The 22,295-nt window shown below is 36.4% G+C and overlaps 3 protein-coding genes across 8 annotated transcripts; 2 read left to right on the top strand and 1 right to left on the bottom strand.

Annotated features, from left to right (window-relative positions):
• Positions 1 to 1,346: 1,346 nt before the first annotated feature.
• On the bottom strand, positions 1,347 to 13,598 carry LOC116300406 (NEDD8-activating enzyme E1 catalytic subunit). Of its 2 annotated transcripts, XM_031709281.2 has the most exons (18): positions 13,443 to 13,596; positions 12,995 to 13,094; positions 11,412 to 11,492; positions 10,304 to 10,386; positions 10,131 to 10,211; positions 9,658 to 9,701; positions 9,466 to 9,530; positions 8,374 to 8,452; positions 8,184 to 8,263; positions 5,822 to 5,924; positions 5,225 to 5,338; positions 4,655 to 4,708; positions 4,412 to 4,448; positions 3,908 to 3,989; positions 3,172 to 3,272; positions 2,699 to 2,762; positions 2,427 to 2,481; positions 1,347 to 2,211 (listed from the first exon to the last, which is right to left on the bottom strand). In XM_031709281.2, the coding sequence occupies exons 1-18, from the start codon at positions 13,472 to 13,474 to the stop codon at positions 2,114 to 2,116; spliced, it is 1,353 nt and encodes a 450-aa protein (XP_031565141.1). In that variant the 5' UTR covers positions 13,475 to 13,596; the 3' UTR covers positions 1,347 to 2,113. The 2 variants fall into 2 exon arrangements, with proteins under 2 accessions (XP_031565141.1, XP_088890863.1); XM_089034737.1 differs by lacking the exons at positions 1,347 to 2,211; positions 2,427 to 2,481; positions 2,699 to 2,762 and having other exon boundaries at positions 3,817 to 3,989; positions 13,443 to 13,598.
• On the top strand, positions 6,629 to 18,403 carry LOC116300405 (uncharacterized). 5 transcript variants are annotated; one of them, XM_089034735.1, is made up of 5 exons: positions 6,629 to 6,989; positions 7,938 to 8,033; positions 13,881 to 14,215; positions 15,395 to 15,761; positions 16,467 to 18,403. In XM_089034735.1, the coding sequence occupies exons 3-5, from the start codon at positions 13,919 to 13,921 to the stop codon at positions 17,834 to 17,836; spliced, it is 2,034 nt and encodes a 677-aa protein (XP_088890861.1). In that variant the 5' UTR covers positions 6,629 to 6,989; positions 7,938 to 8,033; positions 13,881 to 13,918; the 3' UTR covers positions 17,837 to 18,403. The 5 variants fall into 5 exon arrangements, with proteins under 5 accessions (XP_088890861.1, XP_088890862.1, XP_088890860.1 ...); XM_089034736.1 differs by having other exon boundaries at positions 7,938 to 8,141; XM_031709279.2 differs by lacking the exon at positions 6,629 to 6,989 and adding an exon at positions 7,390 to 7,848.
• Positions 18,404 to 18,476: 73 nt separating this feature from the next.
• LOC116300401 (uncharacterized) lies at positions 18,477 to 21,858 on the top strand. Its single transcript, XM_031709274.2, has 3 exons — positions 18,477 to 19,276; positions 19,372 to 19,712; positions 20,586 to 21,858. Exons 2-3 carry the CDS (start codon positions 19,422 to 19,424, stop codon positions 20,985 to 20,987), a joined length of 693 nt encoding a protein of 230 aa, XP_031565134.1. The 5' UTR covers positions 18,477 to 19,276; positions 19,372 to 19,421; the 3' UTR covers positions 20,988 to 21,858.
• The last annotated feature ends 437 nt before the right edge of the window (positions 21,859 to 22,295 follow it).

Below are 22,295 nucleotides of genomic sequence, written 5' to 3'. Positions count from 1 at the left end.
ATTGTTTGGGAAATTTCTCTCGGCGTTTCTTTTATTTATTCGTCTTTCATTCATTACATTTTTTCCCGTTTCTTTAATACCTTTCCATTCATTTGTTATTCCCTACGTCAACCACTAAATGCAAACTCTACAAAATGTAAAAGGCAAAGGTGAAGTACCTATATTTAACGTCGGCAATTCCTTCAGCTGACATTTAGCTATCGATGAAAGCCGACGGTGCGCACTTCCCATCAGTGCTCTGTTTTAAGAGTATTCAAAGCTGAAGCTATTCGTCTTTCATTTATTATTTTTTTCCTGTCCTTTAATACTTTTTCATTCATTTGTTTTACCCTACGTCGATGTACACAACTAAATGCAAATTCCAACTCTCTTTTCTTTCTTCACTATATTTAATTTTATATCGCTTATTTTTACCACAAGCCAAAACCCAGTTTCTGAGTAATTCCTTCTGAGAACACGGAACCAATTTCATTGCCTTAGCAGTCGGTACGACAATCTATTTTAATACCAGACAGCGAGTCTCGCTTGCTCGATTTTCGGAAATAACAAACTCATACTTCGATATGGTAGAAAGATTATTACAGTCCTTAATAATTCAAGAGTCCGCGCGCAAAACAAAAAAAATTTGCACAGATTCAACAAATTTACAGGATATAAATTTCGTACTCGAGAAGTCTAAGAGATAAGTTATTTTTAATTAGCTCAATGAGCAATTAGACATTGAGTTTTTAATTGGAATAGTTTTTCAGGTATCAATCAGTCAGGCAGCTCCGACACCGGGTCAGAGTGATATCAGTATAAGTACCGCAGTTCAAGATAGTAATTGAAGACTAGCGCAGTAAATAACCTAGTTATCCTGTTATTAAATTAAACCGATCAATGGAGTGCGTATTGTCAATGTTCAATGGTTATTGCACGCGTATATTGATTCGCATGTTTTGGTAGCTGTCTCATCCAATTTCCTATAGCCTTGTTGTGTGCGAATTTGATGCTTTTTTTTTGGTTTATATTTAGGTGTTATTGATATTCAAATGAACCGCTGTGAATGGATCATCCTGTAAGTCCCCCAGATTTCAGACTGACTCCGAACTCCGACCGACAATGTTGGTGTATACGTATACTTGCTGCGCCGCCTAAAGTATCCCTAAACTGACCCCAATTTGGGAGAACTAGAATTATTCCATTAGGCTAAGGTCCGTATAGAATGGGCGATACTGGGACTATGCGACTTTTCCACTCGAAAAACCTTCACGTCTTTTTGAGTATGCGAGCGAGATGTGAAATCATGGCGATGGTCCTTTTTACGATATCATCTTTTATCCCCAGGTATATTTGGAACTAAAGTCTTCATCTGAAATGTTTTTAATGAATACATAAGCTTCAATAAAAAAATAAATGCAATGAAAAATACAGGGGCTTAAAATTAGAGATTTTGGAGACGTTTGTGATATCTGAACCGCGACAAAAATACGGAGCGAGCAAAATTTATCGATTTTCTCCCAAGTTATACCAAAAAAGAAAACATTTCCTCACAAAAACATTTCCTTATATAAAAAAAGAGAATTAGGTAAATGACTCCAAGAAAAACTAACTAGGTCTTGATTCTGGTCTAAACTAAAACAAAGCTTTCGCTTTCTCCACTTGCTCTTCTTTCAATCCTCTTTCTTTTCTCCTTGGTTCTTTCAGTTCCCATTCCTTTTCTTTACTCTCACTTTCCATGGTGCTCCATTTCCTTCCCTTCCCTTCCCTTCCCTTCTCCTCTCCTCCTTTCTGTCACGTCCCTTTGCTTTGCTCCCTTCTCATTCTTATCTTTCCCGTTATATTTTAGTCACAATACATCAACAGTAGTCTATGTGAATCTCCCCCTCAATGTTTCGCCTTTCCAATCAAGACCCAAATTATGAAATTCTAAGTAATCTTGCAGACAGACATTTCTCTTTGCATATAATATCATGAGTACGGCATACACACATTATGTGCCTACTCCATGATAGAAGAAAATGTCTCTGTTATATTGTAGTTATAGTAAAGTCTGTGATGCTTCCTTACAAGTGCACATATCATATATGTTGCACCGCATAAGTATCACGAGTATATCACGTATAGTGTGCACCTACTCCATGGTCGAAGTGTAGTGGATCTTACATATAATAGCTTTAGGTGTGGTCGAGTCTGCAATCACTATCTCGTGTCCATCAGTTAGTCCGAGCTCTGCAAAACCAGGGGAATACAATCAAACATTACAGAGATACGTTATTATCACTTTGATCATTTGATGAGACATTCTTTGAACCAATCACATCGCGTGATCACTACTTGTCTAATCAAAATGCTCTAAGACGGTACCGTTACGTGCACGGCACGGTTAGTATGTACCGCGAGGTTTTAGCCCATATATAGTCATATCTCTGAAGTGCTTACTGTACCTTGAAGGGTTTTGGACAGATTTCCTCTTATTCGTTCCTCTATCGATTTAACGGACTGCAAAATAAAAACAGGATTGAAGTTAAACATTCTGTTTTACCTAGTTTAGCTTAGTGTGCGTCAATATGCACCGATTTGTCAGGTAGCAACTAGTAACGTTGATAGTTGACGGTCGTTGATGACTCAAAGAAAGAATCCTATTTCCAAGTTGATGACGTAAACGCATCGTTGTGACGTCATCACTTGGTATTTCGTAACATCTCTTTCATCCTACCTGCATATACAATGTCTTATTTTTTCCATCGATCATAGTTGTGATTCCTGGAGCTTTCATCTGACTGCAACCAATGGGAAGCATATTAGTACTAATCCTGCCGAATCTTGTCTGTTGATAAAGTACGAATACACCTATTCACCTTAGACCTTTTCTGAGAATGCGAGCATGGTGCATTGTGGTCTAGCTTTGATACAAACATCTTTTGTTTATTCTGTCTTATATGGTGTTGTTTGCACCGACCACAATGCACCATGTTCGTTATCTCAGAAAAGGTTTTTGGGCATGTTTTCTCATTTCAGACCACGTGTCATTCCCTAGAGTGTAATTTCTTTGAATAACGGTTGCACATGAAAAGACACATGGATATGGATATAACTCAAACAAAGAATCTTATTCTCAAGAGAATAACACGTTGTCTGAAATGGGTAAACATTACGCCTAAGATAAAGATGTGCATTTGCTTTACTTACTACTTGGAATCTTCACAAAGAAAGTTTACAACATCCTTTAGAGTGGTGTTTTCACTGAATGCTAGAACTTGTGGTCTTTGACTGCAAGCAGCACAATCATCCTGGTAGGAAAAATTTGGAAAAACATTTTTGTCTCCATAATTAATAGAAAAAATATTGAGACAGATCACAGGTATCCCAAGCTCAATTTTAGAAGGGAAAAACAAAATTTACTGTAACTTGTGAAATACTGGACGGATTAGCCTCAAACTCATCCTAGTCCCACAGGGGATCAATACAAACAAGTAAGTTTTTAAAAAAATATTTACAAATACATTTCTTATATATTAATTTATCTTTTACAAACTGCATACATTTACTGTAATTCAATCAACACTAAAATTGAGCTTGGGATACCTGTGTACAGATGCACTACTAAAGGGGGTGTTTCCTTGAGTTAACCGACAAGAAAGATAAGGGTTACTATTGAAGACGATAGTTTCACCCCTTTGCAGGGTGGCACATTATCGTATACAGTTCCTTAGCTGCACCCGAAATATGATTCATTGAGTTGTGGTCCTAGCAATAACGATTTACTCTTCATATTGTCTTTTTACAATTGTTACACACCCTATGTGCTTAAAAATTCCAAAATTATATATTTACCTAATAGAAAATAATCTTAAGATACACAGATGATGAGGTAAGATAACAAAGTAACTGAAAAATTGGAGAAAAAACAATGATGTACACATACTTTTTTTTCTGCTTCAAATGTATAGGTGTACAGACCCTGGGTGTCATTGAACACCATGTAGTTATTCAAAGGATTACAACAGCTAAATGAAAAATAGATATTGGAAAAATGCAGAAAATAATATATTAGGGTGACTTCCATTTAGTCAGACCGATTGGTCCGAGCATACTCAAATGGTACACTTCATCTCTGAGAAGTGGACCACTGCGGCCCAAGGCAGTTGTAAAAACTGGTGAGTACAATTTGAGAACTGGCCAGTCAAACTGATTGGTTTGACTCAATGAAAAGCGCCCTTAGACTATTATTGATAGTTCAATCAAACATGAGTTATATCTTTTTTCTTGATGAGAGTTTTTCTTCCTGCATTGATAATTTAACGTGCCATGCTAAATTCTGTGAGCTGGCCTAATGCCCTGACTTACATGTATCAGCTGTTTTGATCAGTTGTTTAAGGGTATCAATAAAAATGAAAAACTTTACATTATTCTTCAGTGGAATACATACCTTGTCGCTAGTTTAAAAACCTCAAGAGCACAGGCAGCTAAAGAGTGAATGAAATAGAAACAACTGTACATACCAGATCATACCAGAAAACTTTCAATTATAAACTCCTGTACTGGTACCTACTGTAACTCAAACTCAATTTGTAACTCAAACTCAAACTGAAACTTGGGCAATAGGAAATCTTCTCTTGCACAATCATGTAACTGGTCTATAATAATTCTAGCATTTGTGGTAATTCTGTACCTGCAAGAACTGCATTAGTTGATGCTACAGCTGGGATAATGTTCTTGACGACTCCTTATGAACATGAAAAGGAAATAAGACATAGTTATCATTGGTGCTAATGAAGCAAATTATTTTACATCAATTATTGCACTCTTTTCCATACTTTTTATTGCATGCTTTTTCATACTCTGATGAAGGACGAACACTGAAATGTCAGTTATTATGTATAGTAAATTAGTCATATCTTTTTTTATTGTATGGTGTTTAATTTATTTAATATTTATTATTATCCATTATTTATAAAATATGCTTTAATAATGCACTGATGCAGCTTAAACTAGTTTACTCACTAGTTTTATTTCATCTTATTATATTATTTTATCTTATTACATGTATATTATTTTATCACTGATATTATTTTATCATATTATTTTATCATTTTAATATTTAATATGCTTTACACATACACTGATGCAGCAGCTCAAACTAGTTTACTAGTTTTCTTTCTCAGGAAGAGAGTTTTCGTTCAATCTCCTTAGCACTCATAGCAAAAATTAATTGAAAGCTAGATAAATGTTAAAGGGATACCTTGAGTAAGTCTATATGTCACTCCCTTGATTTTGAACTCATCTGCACGCTGCCTTGCATGGTTGAGTATCCATTGAATGTGTTCAGAATCATCACCATCAACTGGAACATCAGCTGTAAATTCAAGTTATAGTAGAGCATTAATACATAAACAAATATATATAATTGTCCAAGTTTAATGGTTCTGGGCACTCTCTTATGGAAGTGCATTTGTCCCTTGTCTCTCAGGGGTAATGGAGAGAATAGCCCACAGACACTAGGTTCTGTTCTGGTGTTCTGTGTTTTAGCAAATGCCCTCTCGCTTCTGCAGGTCTCGGCTTTGATTCCTGGGTAGAATCTGCGTCATATCTGAGTAGACTTTGTTAATTCTCTTCCTTGTCAATGATGGTTTTTCTCTGGGTTTGAGCCAGTTTTCCACCTCCACAAAACCGGCTAGCAATTCCAATTACATTTAGGTAAAGCCTAAAATTTTAAACTCACTTTATTATTTGGAGTAGGAAAACCAGAGAGCCTGGAGAAAAAACCTTGGAACACAAGAGAAAACAACCAAGCAACTCTATTCACACATGATGGAGTTAGATCCCATATAATGCCTACCTCCAAATGGTTGTTCCTGAGGCCATAGAAGTACCCTAGCATACTCAACACAATGCTCAGGTAATCTTGGTGTGTGTGCAATGGTGCACAATGGAAAATTCACCTGGAATAAAAAGTGTGAAATTTGAAAAGGAAATAAGCTTATGGTTGTCAACAATTAACAAAGAGTGCTTCTCAAAATTTGGAATCAAGCATGTCGTAGCAGGGTTTAAAATAACAACTGTCATTGGCATGTCCTGCAAGAATATTGCAACTTGTCTGATCAAATCTTTGCCTTGCCAGTCAATTTAACCAGTAATGGTAATGTTGAGCCAGAAACGAGGTATGACCAACCTAAAACTAATTGGTCCAGTGAATGACCTGCAAATGACCTTTCATTGCTTTAAGTCCTGCCTAGCAATAGTGCATTCACTTCTCTCATCTCTGGGGTCTCTGATTAGATTCCTGGACTCTTCACAATATGTGAGTTTGTCAGGTCACTCCATTTATTCAATTCAATTCCAATTCAATCTGTGAGTTTGTCATGCCAAAGGCTGATTCAGGGTATCAATAAAATTTGAACATTTTAAACTAATATTCTCAACTATTTAATGCATTTTCCCATTTCAGACCATGTTTCATTCTCTTGAAAATATTCTTTGTTTGAGTTGTATCCATAGTCATGTGTCTTCACATGTGCAACCATTAAATGAGGATACTCTTGGGAATGACATGTGGTCTGAATAGGTAAAATGTTAGACCCAAGTGTAACCGGCGGCAAGGCGCTCAGCTATGAATCAGATTGCAAGTGGTTTTGACAAAAGAATTTATCGAAAAATTCACACAACTTTACAATACATGAAAAAAAAACGGGAACGAGATTACAGGATATCTCTAATGAAAACAAGAAAAATATTTACAATGAGATAAAATAAATTTGTAGCTTATCTAAATAGCTAAAAAGTTATGAATAAAATACAGTTTTGCTAGATATAACTAGAAACGGAAATACGTAAATTACGTCACAGGTAATTTGAATATTGCATACTGATTAGCAGTGTTTACAATACGCGAGTGAAAATTACTAGGTTGCAAAGTTTAATGTACAAGTCGGTAAACCGTTTAAAATGAACTAAACCAATGGAAAAAGCAATAGGAAAAATTAACTAGAGGTTAACTATGGCTTTAGGTAAGTATTTTAACCTTTGTTTATGACAAACTAAGAATTACACGGTTTACTGAACACGCGGTCGCGACAATGACCTTGAGTGTAGAGTTTAAGTAGCGAACAAATTAAAGGTTGGAAAGAAAAGGTCTTTTATCCCGCAGTTAAGGCTATTTATCGTAGTAAAAAGGTTAAACAAGCGAGTAAGGCGGTAGCGATCCTATAGTAAACGTTTTAAAGAGTTTAAAAGACAAGATACACTCAGCGTGATTACTAAATTACTACTGCGTGAATAACTTTGTACTGAATTACGCGCTAATGCGACTAGAATTACTACAACATGAAACGAATGCTTAACAAATATGTAGAAAATCTAAGCTATAAAATATAACGACTAGTTACGATATTAACATAGATTTGTCCTAAATCTATCCTAGGTATAAGTGTAAAAGGCTTCAAAGATTCATACCTTTACATCGTAGAGAATTCCTTGTCTTGATATGTGCAACGTCTTCAAGAACTTTTACTACACTGATTTAAGCTTAGTTTGGGCCTACTTTTATGGGAAAACCTGCATTCTTAAGACCTTACACATCCTATGCAATGTTGCACGCCCTAGGCGCAAACAGGATGTCCCAAACACGAACTTACGTAAACAAGCGCCAAACCTAGGCATGACTCACTGTAATGTAATTACGTACGGAAATTATTTCTTGCTTACGCATTTTCCACGCAAACAGTTAACTAAAGAATTACATTCCTATGTGTACACGAGGCATTCCTAATTAAAAATATAGATTTATGACTAAATAATTACTGTCCAAAATAGTGTCTTTTGACTCTGTCACACAAGCTAAAGAGGGCTAGTAATATGATAATAAATGTAAGTGTTTTTTAATCATTACTAACAATACTGTAACTGTAATTTATTAAAAAATTCAATTGGAATTAGTAAATTACTATTATTTTCAGATGAGATGACGTGTAATAAGGCAACGAAAGCTGCAGTAAAAGAGTAAATGGTTTGAACCTAGGTGTTGAAGGCTAGTGTGGAATGTGATTGCCCGGGTGAGTGTAGTCTTGAGAAAGACTTTAATTGTTGGTGGTGACTGATGTTTTGACAACTGAGCGGAAGTCATCTTCAGAGTCCAGTGAGAAAAAGAGACACAGTTAATGGTATTTATGAATATTAAAACATAATCTTTGTAGTTCTCTGACCTGTGGAGGGTAGAGATCTAGTGTACATTCAATACAAGATGTCATCCCTGGAATAATGATTCTTGCATTCCCCTTAAAACCTGGAATAGAAAAAAGGGTTAAATAAATGAAAACATTAAAGATTTTGTTGGTAATCAGATGACTGTATCATGTTGATACAGAGATTATTAGATATGCCATCCATACATACCTTCAGTACCGCCATCCACCATAGGTATCACTGAGCTCTGGTCTAGGTTCCCATCATCATCATACTCCAGAAGACTCATCTTGAGAAAGAATTAGAAACACACAAAGAAACCTTAAGAATAAGATTTTCAAATGATAACAATTTACAAATTGTAGATTTGTAGGTAGGTTTTCAGTGGATTTTTGGTAGGTTGTAGTAGGTTGTTGGCAGGCTGTCAGTGGATTGTCAGGTAGGTTGTCAGTCGGGTGTTGGTTGATTGTAGGTTGTTAGTAGGTTAAAGTCAGATATTGCTGCATGGTTAGGGTAGGTTTTCAGTGCATTACTGGTCAGTAGATTGTCAGTGAATTTGTGGTAGGTTGTCAGCAATTGTTGGTAGATTTTCAGTAGGTTGTCAGTAGATTGTTGGTAGGTTGTTGGTAGGTTTTCTCTAGGTTGTCAGTAATTGTTGGTAGATTTTCAGTAGGTTGTCAGTAGATTGCTGGTAGGTTGTTGGTAGGTTTTCTCTAGGTTGTCAGTAATTGTTGGTAGATTTTCAGTAGATTGTCAGTAGATTGCTGGTAGGTTGTTGGTAGGTTTTCTCTAGGTTGTCAGTAATTGTTGGTAGATTTTCAGTAGGTTGTCAGTAGATTGCTGGTAGGTTGTTGGTAGGTTTTCTCTAGGTTGTCAGTAATTGTTGGTAGATTTTCAGTAGGTTGTCAGTAGATTGCTGGTAGGTTGTTGGTAGGTTTTTCTCTAGGTTGTCAGTGATTGTTGGTAGATTGTCTGTAGGTTGTCAGTGATTGTTGGTAGGTTGTCTGTAGGTTGTCAGTGGATTACTGCTAGGCTGTTGATAGGTTGTCAGTGGATTTTTGGTAGGTTGTTGGAAGGTTGTCTGTAGGTTGTCGGCTGGTTAACAGTAGGTTTTCAGTAAAATATGTAACACTGGAAGGTCGATAATTATCAGTTTGATATTGGCAGATTCATGGTAGGTGGTCAGTGGGTGGGTGGTAGACAGTAAGTATGTTGTTGGGTAGTGTTGTTCGGTTGTTGGCAGGGGGTATTATTTGGAAAGATCGTTGAAATGTTAGTATTATTTAATATTTCAGAACTAACCAACATGCCATTTATCCATCTTCTTGCTACAATTGAATCCAATCCACACACAACAATGTGAAAGGCTAGAAAATAAACAAATTGAAATATTTCCTGACTAAGCAAACAGCATAATTAAAAATAGGCAGCACTACAAGGAAATGCACAAAATAGACATCATATACTTTATTAATAAAGTTCTACAGTACTCACTTCTGTAGAAATCTGTATCATGGTCTTGGATCTTATCATAATGGCTGATACATTTGTTAAGACCAAACAATGCAGCCATTATCATTTAGTAGTTACAATATTAGTAGTACTGATAAAAAGGTAAATTATACACTGTGAAAAGATGAAAAAACTTACTGACATTTCGGACGCTAGTCCTTCGCCTTTTCAGGAATCGTATAATTTACCTTTTTATCATTACTGTTTTATCAAAAACACACGACGCAGCTCACACTAGTTTTTAGCTAGTTATCTCTTCATATTAGTAGTACTGGAAATTTTATGGGAGGGCCCAACACTCTATCCATCAAAGAACCCCAAAGAACGATTTTATGTGAGCATATCTGCGTCCTCTGATATAAACATGATAACCAACCATCACTGCATGCATTACATCTCAAATATTTTATAGTATTAATTACATACATGTAAACACAATCTAGTAGTAAGGATACGGAGTACAACAGCATCCTGCTATCCGAGAATTAACAAATTCAGATGCCACTACAGCCTTAGGTCTTCCTATATCTTTAGGCCTGTTGATTAAAAATAATTTTTTACATTTTTTAGGGATATGAGGCCCCTCTTACTCACATTGTGAGAGTAGGACTAATCAAATGAGACTTACCTAAATAAAAACTGTCTGTTTAAGTTTGAAATTTCAATGGTATCCATGTCTATAACATCTATGTTTCTAAAGCCACAAAGAGCCTGCAAACAAAAATCAATAATAATGCTGCTTCATAGATATAAATTTGAAAGCTACAGTACAGGCCAGAAGTTTTTCAGGGTCAACTGCGTGTATCGGTCATGAACCCCGCACATGGGATCCACTCTTACGCGTGGGATTCTACCATACACATGTATCCCGTCCATACAAGCGGGAAAAGTTAATGAGGTCCCACGCAGCATAAGAGCTCATTAACTTTAACTTGGCTCTCTGGGGATCTCTTTGACGCAGAAAATTATCTTCTCATACTGGAGCCTGTGAAAAATTCAATCATGTTTTGAAATTGACTTCACAGACATTTCCTTCAATGATTTTGATAAAAGTTCATCATTCACATACAAACTATTTTAATCCTTCTTCAGCCCATAACTCATCAAAAGTTCCATTTGATCAAACATGTTTTGAAAATCCACTTCACAAACACAGTATTTGACTTCTGAAATAAAGTTATTCTATTTGAATTCTTCATCTTCTTGCCTTGCTGGTCATAATTCTGGCCAGTAAGGTTGAGCCAGAAATGACCAAACTAAAACCTATTTGGCCTGATCTCATGACTGATACAGCCATTATTTTAAGCTTTCATCTCCTTGCAATTGACATGAAGTATAATTTATATTAAGATATATTTTTAATTAAATTACGTTTAGTATATTGATTTCCTATATTAAAAAAATCAACTGCCACATGCAACATTGCTGAACAAGAAAAGGTTGATTTCTGCAAAAGGGAATGTGCATGAGCATGAATCTCTAGCACAAAACATGATGGGAAACAGAGTACTACACAAAGTACAACAAAGAAATTAATAGAATTATCAGAAAAATTACTCTTTTATTTTCATCTGTTGAAATACTTGCAGTTTCATAGGAAATGTCGAAGGAAAAATTGTCAGATGAATTCCTAGAGGAGCTAAAAAACCATAAACACTCGGTTTCCCATCATGCTTTGTGCTAGAGATTTGTGCTTTGCACATTGGCTATTGGAAAATAGTAAGATTTGAACTTACCAAATCTTTTAATAGTTCACAACCTAGTCCCCCTGCACCAATAACCAATACCTTTGCATTTTCTAGTATAAAATCTAGAACCTGATAAATGAAAAATGGAATACAATAGAGTAAATAGATGATAATATTGTTTGACTATGATTTACATCCCACTTCAAGTTACCACCTTAAAACCAGCTTATGTACATATTATTTGTTACTGATTTTTTTTGTGAACTCAGACATTTCAACAGCTTGTTTGAAATTGGTTTTCTCCACCTTCAATCAAATACCTTTTACATTTTTGACTGGTGGCAGCGAAAAACCAAATTCAGCAATGGGTAACTAATGAGTTTGCAAAATATTGAGAAATATCAAAGTTTTGTATGCCAAGAAATAGCATTTATACACTGTATTTAAACTCTTTTATTCCATTACATGGAAAATACATTTAGGCTGCGATGCCCGATGAGACAGGCGAACAGTGGAAAACCACCAATTAGCATATACCAACTTGTGTACTTCCTAAGGACACGCACGCTCATTGGTTACTGCTATTTTCAGTTGAGCTGGCCGCTGGCCGAATTTTACTTGATCAAGACAAGTTAGAAGTCATTAAATCAGACGCCCCTAAACAGTGTTTTGATAGGTGACAAGTTTGTTCTTTCGGCATGTGAACTTGTTAGACTTGGCGTGTGAACTTATTTTTCTAGACATGCGAACTTGCCTTGTTATCATGCTATTAAGCAAGAGTGGGAGAACTTACGAGTGTGGAAAAGCTCTAAGCAATGATTTGAGAAGGACAATCATCGATGAAATTGTTAAATGTGGAGGAAATATCACAACTGGATATTTTCCAGGTTCCATAACAAAGATAATGGATAAATTTCGCATTTCATGAATTAGTTGCACAAACTTTCCACCTTAATTTGATACTTCATATTCAGAAGTTCGTGTACGAAATGGAATGCTTTTAGGTGGTAAAACATGCTTTTGAAGCGTGACAAGTCATAACTTCATGCGTCTCAAAACAATGGGGGCATGTAACAGTCAACTTTACAAACTTTACTTGATCCAATCAACAACAGCCAGCGGCCTGCTCAACTGAAAATAGCAGTAATTGGAGGTGAATATTATATGATATTTACCTCTGAATCTCGGAATATTGAGTCGGCAACAAAATGGCATCTGCCGGCAATCGTTTTGCTACAATTTCCAATGAGGAAATTGAAAAAATGAAAGTAAATGCCATTCCTATCAATACTAAAAAGGCAACGGAAAATGGCATAAAAGTTTTGCTAAAAGTTTTGCGTGAATTTGTCACGTAAACTAAAAGTTTCTGTTTGTTTGTTTTTATTGAATTATTGTATATAAAAATAAGTTACTCTGTACACAAGTTGGAATATGCTAAAACAATATTATTCGCCTCAGGCTCAGTGAATATGGAGAATATCTACCTCGCCGCTCGAAGACTCCCATCTCAGTAAATATTCCCTGATATTCACTTTGCCTTCGGGGAATAATTGCTAAATATTCAATAGCTTTCGTGCATTCTGATTGGCTGTATTTTCAATGGTGTAGGATATATTTGAGTACATCTCTACCTGTGGGCCTGGTTCAAAGTCTTGATGCGCAAGTGGTCCACTACGAACAAGAAGCTTTTGCAAATGGCCCCATCTTCCAGGCCAGTTATTACCATCTGCTCTGTATATCAATAATTCCATCAAATTAATGAACAATACAGTTTACATATGCACTAGACATGCTACCCGTATTATGGAGCTTAATTTTTATCAACAACAAAAATTAAGCACTTTTAAAAGATTTTGTTTAAATCTGTGATTACAGTTGTTAACAAAAGTGTACAATATAAAATGTACAATATATATGAATGAAAACGAGCAGAAAACCAGCTAAAAATCCAAGATGAACAAATTAACGTGAAGATATTTTTGCTTGAAGCAAAATAAGCTCACATTCTGACACTATAGGCAATATAAATAACATCTATCGAAATATTTCGGGCAAATTCAACATGTTTATGCCACTTACGACACATCAGATGAACTCTCTTCAACTTCCATTCCAAGATTCTTCAAATCAAGACTACTAGATAGCGTAAAATCCTTGTTTTTCTAGCTCGTTACTGCTCCATATCACCTTTTTCATTCAATGGAAATGTCATTATGAGGCAAGCCGACGATTTCACGGAATGAGGTCGACTATGAGTCGACAACATATCGATTAAATTTTCTCCGTCGGAAATATTTCGGATGTCTTCCTTCCGGTTCGGTATTGGGATCGAATTTATTGCTGACATTTTGTTTTTATTCTGTCACGTTGTCTTCTTATTTCTCGTTTTCTTTGTTGAGCACAATAGCTACAAACGTAACGAGGCCATAAAAGGGTCATGACATCAGAATTCTGAATTAGAATTTAACATCAGAATTTTACTGCTTTACTAAAAGATTTATCATCATTTGTTGTTAGATACAACCAGTATTAGGTTGTGCTGTACACCGTTCATCATGACGACCCAAGGAATTCAACTCCCATCCTTTCTACGTGTTGCTGCTGAAAGACAAAAGCATAGTATAACCAACCGTAATGGCGAGAAATTCAAGCTTGAAGCTCCATCTCCTTCCTCTCTCGTCTATGTACAAGATTGTAAAGACTGTGAATGTGAGCTGCAAAGGAAGGCAATGAAAGTGATCGTGGAAGGATGTAAAGATTGTGTTTTCAACATTGACAGTACTTTAATAACTGGAATGATTGAGGTTCTGAACTGTGAGAATTTTACCATTAATGTGAATGAGAACGGAGCGGTAAGCATTGCAGAGATGCATGTTAAGCTCATTATATTAGTACTCTTATATATTATATAATATATGAACTTCTGAGCTCTTTTTTATGTCCTTTTATGATCCATGGATTAATCAACACTTAGAGGCCAATGAATCATATTGAATTGATCCTTGAAAGGAGAAAGACTTTATTATTTTTCATGTTTCCACTCAACAAAGTATGGAGGGGGAGGGGCTTTGCTCAAGCTGCCTTCGTTAGTGTTGTTTTCACATAATTTAAGTTATATTAGACTGTGATTATTTGTTCAATCTATCATCATGCACAGTACATCAATCAAGCTATATTATATTTTCCAATGTGCAATTTGAAAGGGGGAGTGGGAGGGGGGTTAGTCCAAAGAAATCCAACCTGTGACCAGACCTATAGGACTCAGGCTATCAGTAGATGTTTTACAGCTATGGTGCACCCATACCACCTATGTGAAAATAGCATAGGCATATGCATATCTGATGTATACACCTAATTGAAAAACATAGACGGGTTCAAGAAGGTCATATCATCAAAGCTAAGACCGAAAAGGATTTTGGGTACTCTGAAATGTTTTTTTATATTTGCATATAGACATGTAAAAATGCACAGTAGAGCAAAGTCGGTCGACCTAGATTAACAGCATGCCAAAGCTATGATGCATAAAATGTGCACAGGAAAGGAAAACTGCAATACGCATGAAATTAGCATAATTGTTTGTCTTCCCATGCTCCCCTTCAGTCTTAGCTTTGATGATATAACCTTTTTTTGAACCCGACAACGTTTTTTCAATTAGGTGTATACATGTGTCATGTAGGGCATGTTTTTGATGAATATAAAATACACTGTTTTTAGCTAATCAAAGGCAAGATATTGAGTAAAATATATGATAGAAAAAAATAATGTTCAGGGTATAGCATCAGATCTTGTCTAGGTGTTCATCATCATCATCACTTCTCACAGTGCCACGAGTCGCATAACCACTAGGTGTTGCCTAACTTTAACTCTAATTTTGATGATCTGTCAATCTGTACAAAATTCTATGTGTGAAGCTACACAAAGGTTAATTGCTGCAATTATTAACCTTTCATGGAAGTTTGTCTAGATCAGCACATACTAATAAAAACAGTGATGAACTCAACAAAATATATTTTTTGCTTACATTTTTGCAGATCATGACACTTACAGTTGATGGCTCTAAAAATGTGAAGGTAAATGCCCTGAGAAGTGATCAGTTTGATTCTATTTACTCACACCGCTCTAGTGGCATGGAGGTGGTGGTTGGAAAAGAAAACCCAACCAAGCTGGCCGTAGTTGTCGATGAAGACCCTGACAGACAGTACATAGTCCACTGGGAAAAGGAAGGTGACAGTGTTAAGCTCATCTGTGATAAGGTCATCAGGGATGGAATCTATCCTACAACTGAAAAGCAACTGGCAGAAACCATTGCAAAAGAGAGAGAAATGAGTGAAAGGATGGCAGCCATGATGGTCGATGGGATGAAGGTTACCCAGAAACCCAAGAAATCAAAGGCAAGTGGTATGTAAAGATTTAAAAAATATTGTGTGATACAGGAACTATTTTTAATGAATATAAAATGCGCACACATTTCCCTGTACTTTGATTTACGCAAACATGCTGGAAGCTCTAGAGCACTATTGAGAAGCAAACTTAGGAACATGAGGTGTAGCTGAGTGTTTCACTTGCTTTTTGAGTGCTCTACAGCTCCCAAAATTTTTACATCACAGTAAAGAGACAAAATCAGCCATTTTATATTGCTTTTATGAAATATTTCTGAACAATTTTCCTCTCATATAAACATGATAGCCAGCCAATCAGCTTGAGCATTATACCTGAATCTCAAATATTTTATAAAAGCTATTATGGCACTGTCTATCATTACTGTACATAGTTCAAGCCTGGGATTTTGGGATTGTAAACAGTGAATGTTGTGGTAGTGTTTGTGAAGTGAATCTGACAGAAGAGCTTCTTACATAGTGTAACTTAAGTTTTAAATTTAGGTTTTCTTTTATGAATTTATCTTATACTCTTACTGTACCTTGGAAATTTATTGAAAGTACATCATACAATTGCTCCTTAGTTATCCATTCCATAAAAGGGAATCTTGATTCTGAACACAATCTTTTTTACGATTGCCTACCTAAATTCCAATCAGCATGGGAAAGTGAGGAAGGGGTAATAACTAAATATTTGAAGTAAATGGTATTTTAAATCGCTTTTCAGTGAAGCAAGCAGAAGCTCAGTCCCAATTACCCAAAAATAAACCTCAACCCAAGCCTACCAAACCTCAAGCAACAAACCCACCAAACAAAATAAAGCCACCTTCTAAACCTAAACCACAAAAGCCTTCCAAACATAAACCAAAACCAAAACCCCAAGCAAAGCCATCAAAACACAGACCTGCACCTAACATTGAAGAAGATGATGACAAGAAAGAGTTTTTTGAAAGTGAGGAAGACTTAACTGCTAAACTAGATACCCTATGCCAGTGGATAAAAGACAGCAAACACTGCATCGTGTTTACTGGTGCTGGAATAAGTACTAGTACTGGTATTCGTGATTTTAGAAGCGGAATGAATACCGTGCTGAAAACTGGTCCTGGAAAATGTGAGCTGCAAGCTAAGGGAGCCACAAAGTCTTCATTAACCAAAGTGAATGTCTTGAAGGCAGTACCATCAGTAGCCCATATGGTACTTGTGAAACTCCATCAAGAAGGCCTTGTTAAGTTTACTGTCAATCAAAATACCGATGGCTTGCACCTAAGAAGTGGAATCCCAGCGGATCAGCTAGCGGAGCTCCATGGCAACACCAACCTTGAAAAATGCACTAAATGTGGGGCAAAGTATTTGAGAGATTTTAGAACGCGCAACGCTCAAGGCGTTCATAAACACCGAACAGGCCGCTTCTGCGACAACTTTATGTGCCGTGGACATCTTGTTGACTCTATAATCAACTTTGGAGAAGACCTTCCAGAAGATGATCTGGATCGTGCTTTTGACGAAGCGGGAAAATCCGACCTGTGCATTGTATTAGGATCAAGTCTTCGCGTGACACCTGCGGCGGATGTTCCTGAAAGTGTAATGGAAAAAGGCGGCAAATTAGTCATATGCAATTTACAGAAGACCCCTTTGAATGATGGCTGCGCTTTGGAAATCCATAAACAAATTGATGATGTGATGGTTGGACTGGCCACTAGACTTGGCCTGGAAATACCACAGTTTACCGTGAAGCGCCGCCTTGCTGTCATGGTAACAGAGAAAGATATCACAATACAGGGTCTTGATGTTGCCTTGGATACGCCCTACTCTTTTATGCGTCAGGTTGAGGTCAAGTTGATGCAGAAACATGATGGAAAATATAAGGAAATCGTCAAGGAAGTCTTAACTAAAGAGCCATATTCCATAGCCATACCGAAGATGACCAGACTTTCGCCTCAAAATCCTGTTAAAGGGGAGATTTGTCTCGGATTGCAAGGTCACTATGGGGAGCCTGATTTCACGCTACCCGCAACAATAGACAAACCTGGAAGGACTGTGTATCTGCTATCATACAACCTCTGTGACGGAACATGGAATGTGGAGGATTTGCAATAATTTATCGTTCAAAGAAAGCAACTTAGTCACACTTGGTTCACGAGCAACAAGGTTCGCAATTGCAACACAAGCACACGCTTGAAGACATAATCGGACTCTCCTTGACAGTTGTGGGAAAATACCATTGCAGTCAGTCGATGAGCGTTTTCGGTCAGTTTACCAGCGTGGGTTTATGAAAAACAGATGGAAATTATTGCACATGCACATGCACGATGATATGCAAGATAATTCTTGTATTTTGTCAAGGGTGTTAAGTAATTATCAATACACCTAAGTTTGTAATCAAGGTTTCACAATATTCTAAATATAATATTGATTTGCATTCCGAGTGCCACTCAGTTTGCGAATTGTGTGAAGCCAATGGGTGTGGTTTCTTATTAGCGCACATGAAATCAATTCAGTCCATCCCAATTTTTTTTTAATTTTGTGTAGTGTTAGCTGAATTCACTTTCAAGAAACTTGTCCTCGTTATTTATACAATGAATATGTACCTATGCTTACGTTTATTTATGGGTAGTTGGATGGAAATTATAACATTCAAATTAAAATATTCTGATTTTGCAAATATTTTTTCGTGCGTACTTGATTTAACTTTAGCGATACAAGCCAAGTGATTAAGTCATTGCGATAGCATTTAGACTATTTTGCTTCCTTTAAATGTAAAGGCTGTTTGAAACTTAAATATCTGACATTCTTTTTGGCGCGATTACACGCAGCAATTTTTACTGCAACATGTTGCAAGGGTGTCTACACGGTGGAACGGAGACGCAATCGTTACCAAAAGCATAAACGAATTCTACTTTTGGGATTACACGGAGCAATTTTCTCTGCAACTTGTCTTGCGACGGCGTTGCGACACAAGCTGCATGGAGCATTAGCGTATATTACCTACAGCACCACCATGAAATATCGAGTACTCATCGTGAGTAATACAGGAAGGAGATGATTTCAGCTTCTAAACTTTTTATCAGGGTTTATACGTGCGCAGAGGTTGCTTTATGTTCAGCGCTGTTATTTAAGGACCGTGTATATATGTATTTTGCCGAACGTAACATTTCATGCAACAATATTTTGGAAAGATGTACCCGTATAGGAACTTTGCCTGCAATAAAAAAAAGTTTTATGGTAACGCTATACCCAATCACATGATTGCGCACGTTTCAGGACGTCTTATTCCTGTCACACTGTGTGTCATACCTTCATTTTCGCCCTTCTTCCGTATGTAATGGCGACCATCGCACAGACTGATGCAACACTGACGTTTGTCGAACAATTTACATATGCTCTCTTGCCTTGGCTTCTACATTTTGTTGTTTTTCTTTATCTTATAATAAGTATTTTAAACTAAAAATTGATTAATATGATTGCTATACCGACTTCGTTTTCAAGCATTCCAGAGTGCAGATGCCTTAAATGGTCAACAGCTGACACAAGCCCAAGGTATTTGTGACCTTTTTATTGTCGATTTTATTTTGAGTGACAATAGGTAAGTGCAAAGCGAATTCAAAACTTTTCTTCCTTATTCTGTTCTCTAGTTTGCCACAAAACAAGAAATATTCAGGCTGTATAACTTGATACATCAATCATGGACAACAGAGAAGATCTTCCACCATTTCTTCGCATTGCCTCAAGACCCAAACACGCTATCAGTGATCGTAATGGCGAGAAAATTGAGCTCCAGGCACCAGCTCCATCCACTCTCTTGTACGTCCAAGATTGCAAAAACTGCGAATTTGAGCTCGAAAAAAAGGCATTGAAAGTTATCGTTGATGGATGCAAAGATTGTCTTTTCAACGTGAATAATTCTTTACTAACTGGAATGATTGAGGTCCTGAATTGTGAGAATTTAGCCCTTAATATTTTGGAGAATGGCGTGGTATGTACTGTACACTCTAGCTGTGTTATTGTTCATGGGATTCTTGCGTTCACTTTCACTTTTAATGTTTAGCAAAAGTAGCTACTTAGGGGAGAGCATTGCGTGGCGACATTAATAGCGGCTTCGTAAGAGAGTAGAAACATGACAAAGGAGTTTTATTTTCTGTGATGCGTGATCGTAAATGAATCAAACTGCCTTTTGGCGAACTCGTGGATACTACCCTGTGCTCTTTCTGTGCATTTTGTTGACTTACCTTCGTAATTATACAGATCAAAGTAATTCGTTCGATTTAAATGCTCAATTTAACTGGTAAAGATGGTACATCGACCTTATATATTATGCTTCCAATCTGTACTTTGTTTATTTCTTTGTTATTTTATTGAGTTTTAAAGCAAATCCTATAATAAATCGATATTTCAGAATCGAACTTCAAACTCGGTGTGATAGACGTAATTTCGAGTATTGTTCGGTAAGCAGATTAGGTAAGACGATTTGATAAACGTTTCATGTTATCGATCTGCTAACACCATAGTGAACGAGCGAGTGAACATTTGGTTATTCAGACTCGCACAATAACTCGTTTCTACGCTTCGCGTATCCACGAGTTAAAAAATAAAGATCGTGAACTCGTGATAGCCTAACAGATGTCTGGGCTTTTGGATTCCATCAATCAAAAAATATAATCAGACCATTGAGAATTTGAATTCGATCAATGAGTGTGATTTACAGCAAGTTGAGTGGGTCGTAATAGTGAAAATAGAAAATCTCACTATTGATTATTGCGTAATAAGTTAAATGAAAATAGGTAGAAGGGTAGTTCATTGCAAAAAATTTATTGACATGAATAAGTAATAGCTCGTTTTTTATTTGCAGATTATGACACTCACAATCGACGGCTCTAAAAATATCAAGGTAAATGCACTGAAAAATGATCAGTTTGAATCAATATACACCCACCATTCTCTTGGCGTGGAGGTGGTGGTCGGCACAGAAAACCCAACCAGGGTACCTGTGGTCATCGACGATGAACCAGAAAGGCAATATCTAGTCCACTGGGAAAAGGATGGGGACAATCTTAATTTAACCTTTGATAAGGTTATTAGAGATGGTAACTACCCAACAACAGAGAAAAAACTGGCAGAGGCAAGAGAAAGGGAGAGGAAGATGAGTAAAAAGATGGCTACCATGTTAGTGGACTCCATAAAAGTTACAAAGAAATCCAAAAAATCCAAATCAAAGGAAGACGGTGAGATAAAAAGATCGCGGTCTTGTTAGTTTTTTGCTGATATCCTCCAGTAACATTGATTGTGTATCAAACACTAAGGCTAGACTAAGACATGATAAAAGACTGCCTTTTATCATATAATTATCCATAAAATACCTATGTTTCTCCTTTTCATAAAAACTGATATTTTCACATGTAAAAATAACGTGTTAGTGGGTGCTTGAGATGCACATGAACGCGTGCATTATTTTAAAACCATGCCTAAATGAATCTTGTTCTCAATATCCATTAAATGTTTGAAAAAGACTAACTCAAACTCGGTTGACATAGAATCTTGAACAACTGAATTGCAAGATCTATTCATTTGAAAAACACTTGAAAACTATTGGCCGATGATCAAGTATGCTTAGAAACCAAAAGAGAAAAGACTTTAAAAGATTGTTGGACTGGCCAGTAGACTTAGCCTGGAGATACCACAGTTCACAGTGAAGCGCCGCGTTGCTGTCATAGTTACAGAGAAAGATATCACAATACCGGGTATTGACGTTAATTGGATACGCCTTACTCTTTCCTGCGTCATGTTGAAGTGAAATTATCGCAGTGTTGAATAGCAAAGACAAGGAAATCGCAAGTTGTTTTGGAATATGAACCAGATACCACTACCATGCCTAAAAACATCAAGGACGTGAAATAGGTATTACTCAAAATAGACTTGAGGAAGATATTTTAGGGCATGAAAAGATAGATATATAATATAGATATAGCACTATTTAAATAGATCCTTTTTGAAAGCAGTAGAAATTCTGTAATGTAAAGGTGCGGATACACTGTGCACGTTGCACGATATTATACGTAATTGACAATATCTGCTTATTGTGAAATAAAAATTGACGAAAATGAATAAAAGTACTGCTAACAAATCAGAAAAATCAACTAGTTCATTCAATTTGATTATTTCCTCCTTTCTTCAATTCCTTCACTTTTCCTATCATTTGCTTCACTTTCCTTTCCTTTCCTTCCCTTACCTTCCCTTCCCTTTCCTTTCCTTTCCTTTCCTTTCCTTTCCTTTCCTTTCCTTTCCTTTCCTTTCCTTTCCTTTCCTTTCCTTTCCTTTTATTTCCTTCCATTTGTTTTGTTGTTTCCTTTACTTTCCTGGCGTTTCTTCAATTTATTTTAACTTACCTAATTCTTATTCTTGGAACCATTATGCGGCTGCATTTTACCCATTGCGGATGCTTTTTCTTTTTTTTTTTTTTTTTTTTCATCTTTAGAATTCGTCGATTTATTTGTCCTGCAGGTAAAAATAATTAAACGGTCCAAACGGGAAATATAATAGGATTAACTTTTTACTTTGCGTC

Source organism: Actinia tenebrosa, unplaced genomic scaffold (assembly GCF_029948245.1).
Source record: "Actinia tenebrosa isolate PJP-AT-01 unplaced genomic scaffold, QUT_ActTen_1.0 PGA_scaffold2__45_contigs__length_23673736, whole genome shotgun sequence".
Lineage (NCBI taxonomy): Eukaryota > Metazoa > Cnidaria > Anthozoa > Actiniaria > Actiniidae > Actinia > Actinia tenebrosa.
The sequence above is the reverse complement of the archived record's forward strand: the minus strand, read 5'-3'. Positions and strand labels throughout refer to the sequence as shown.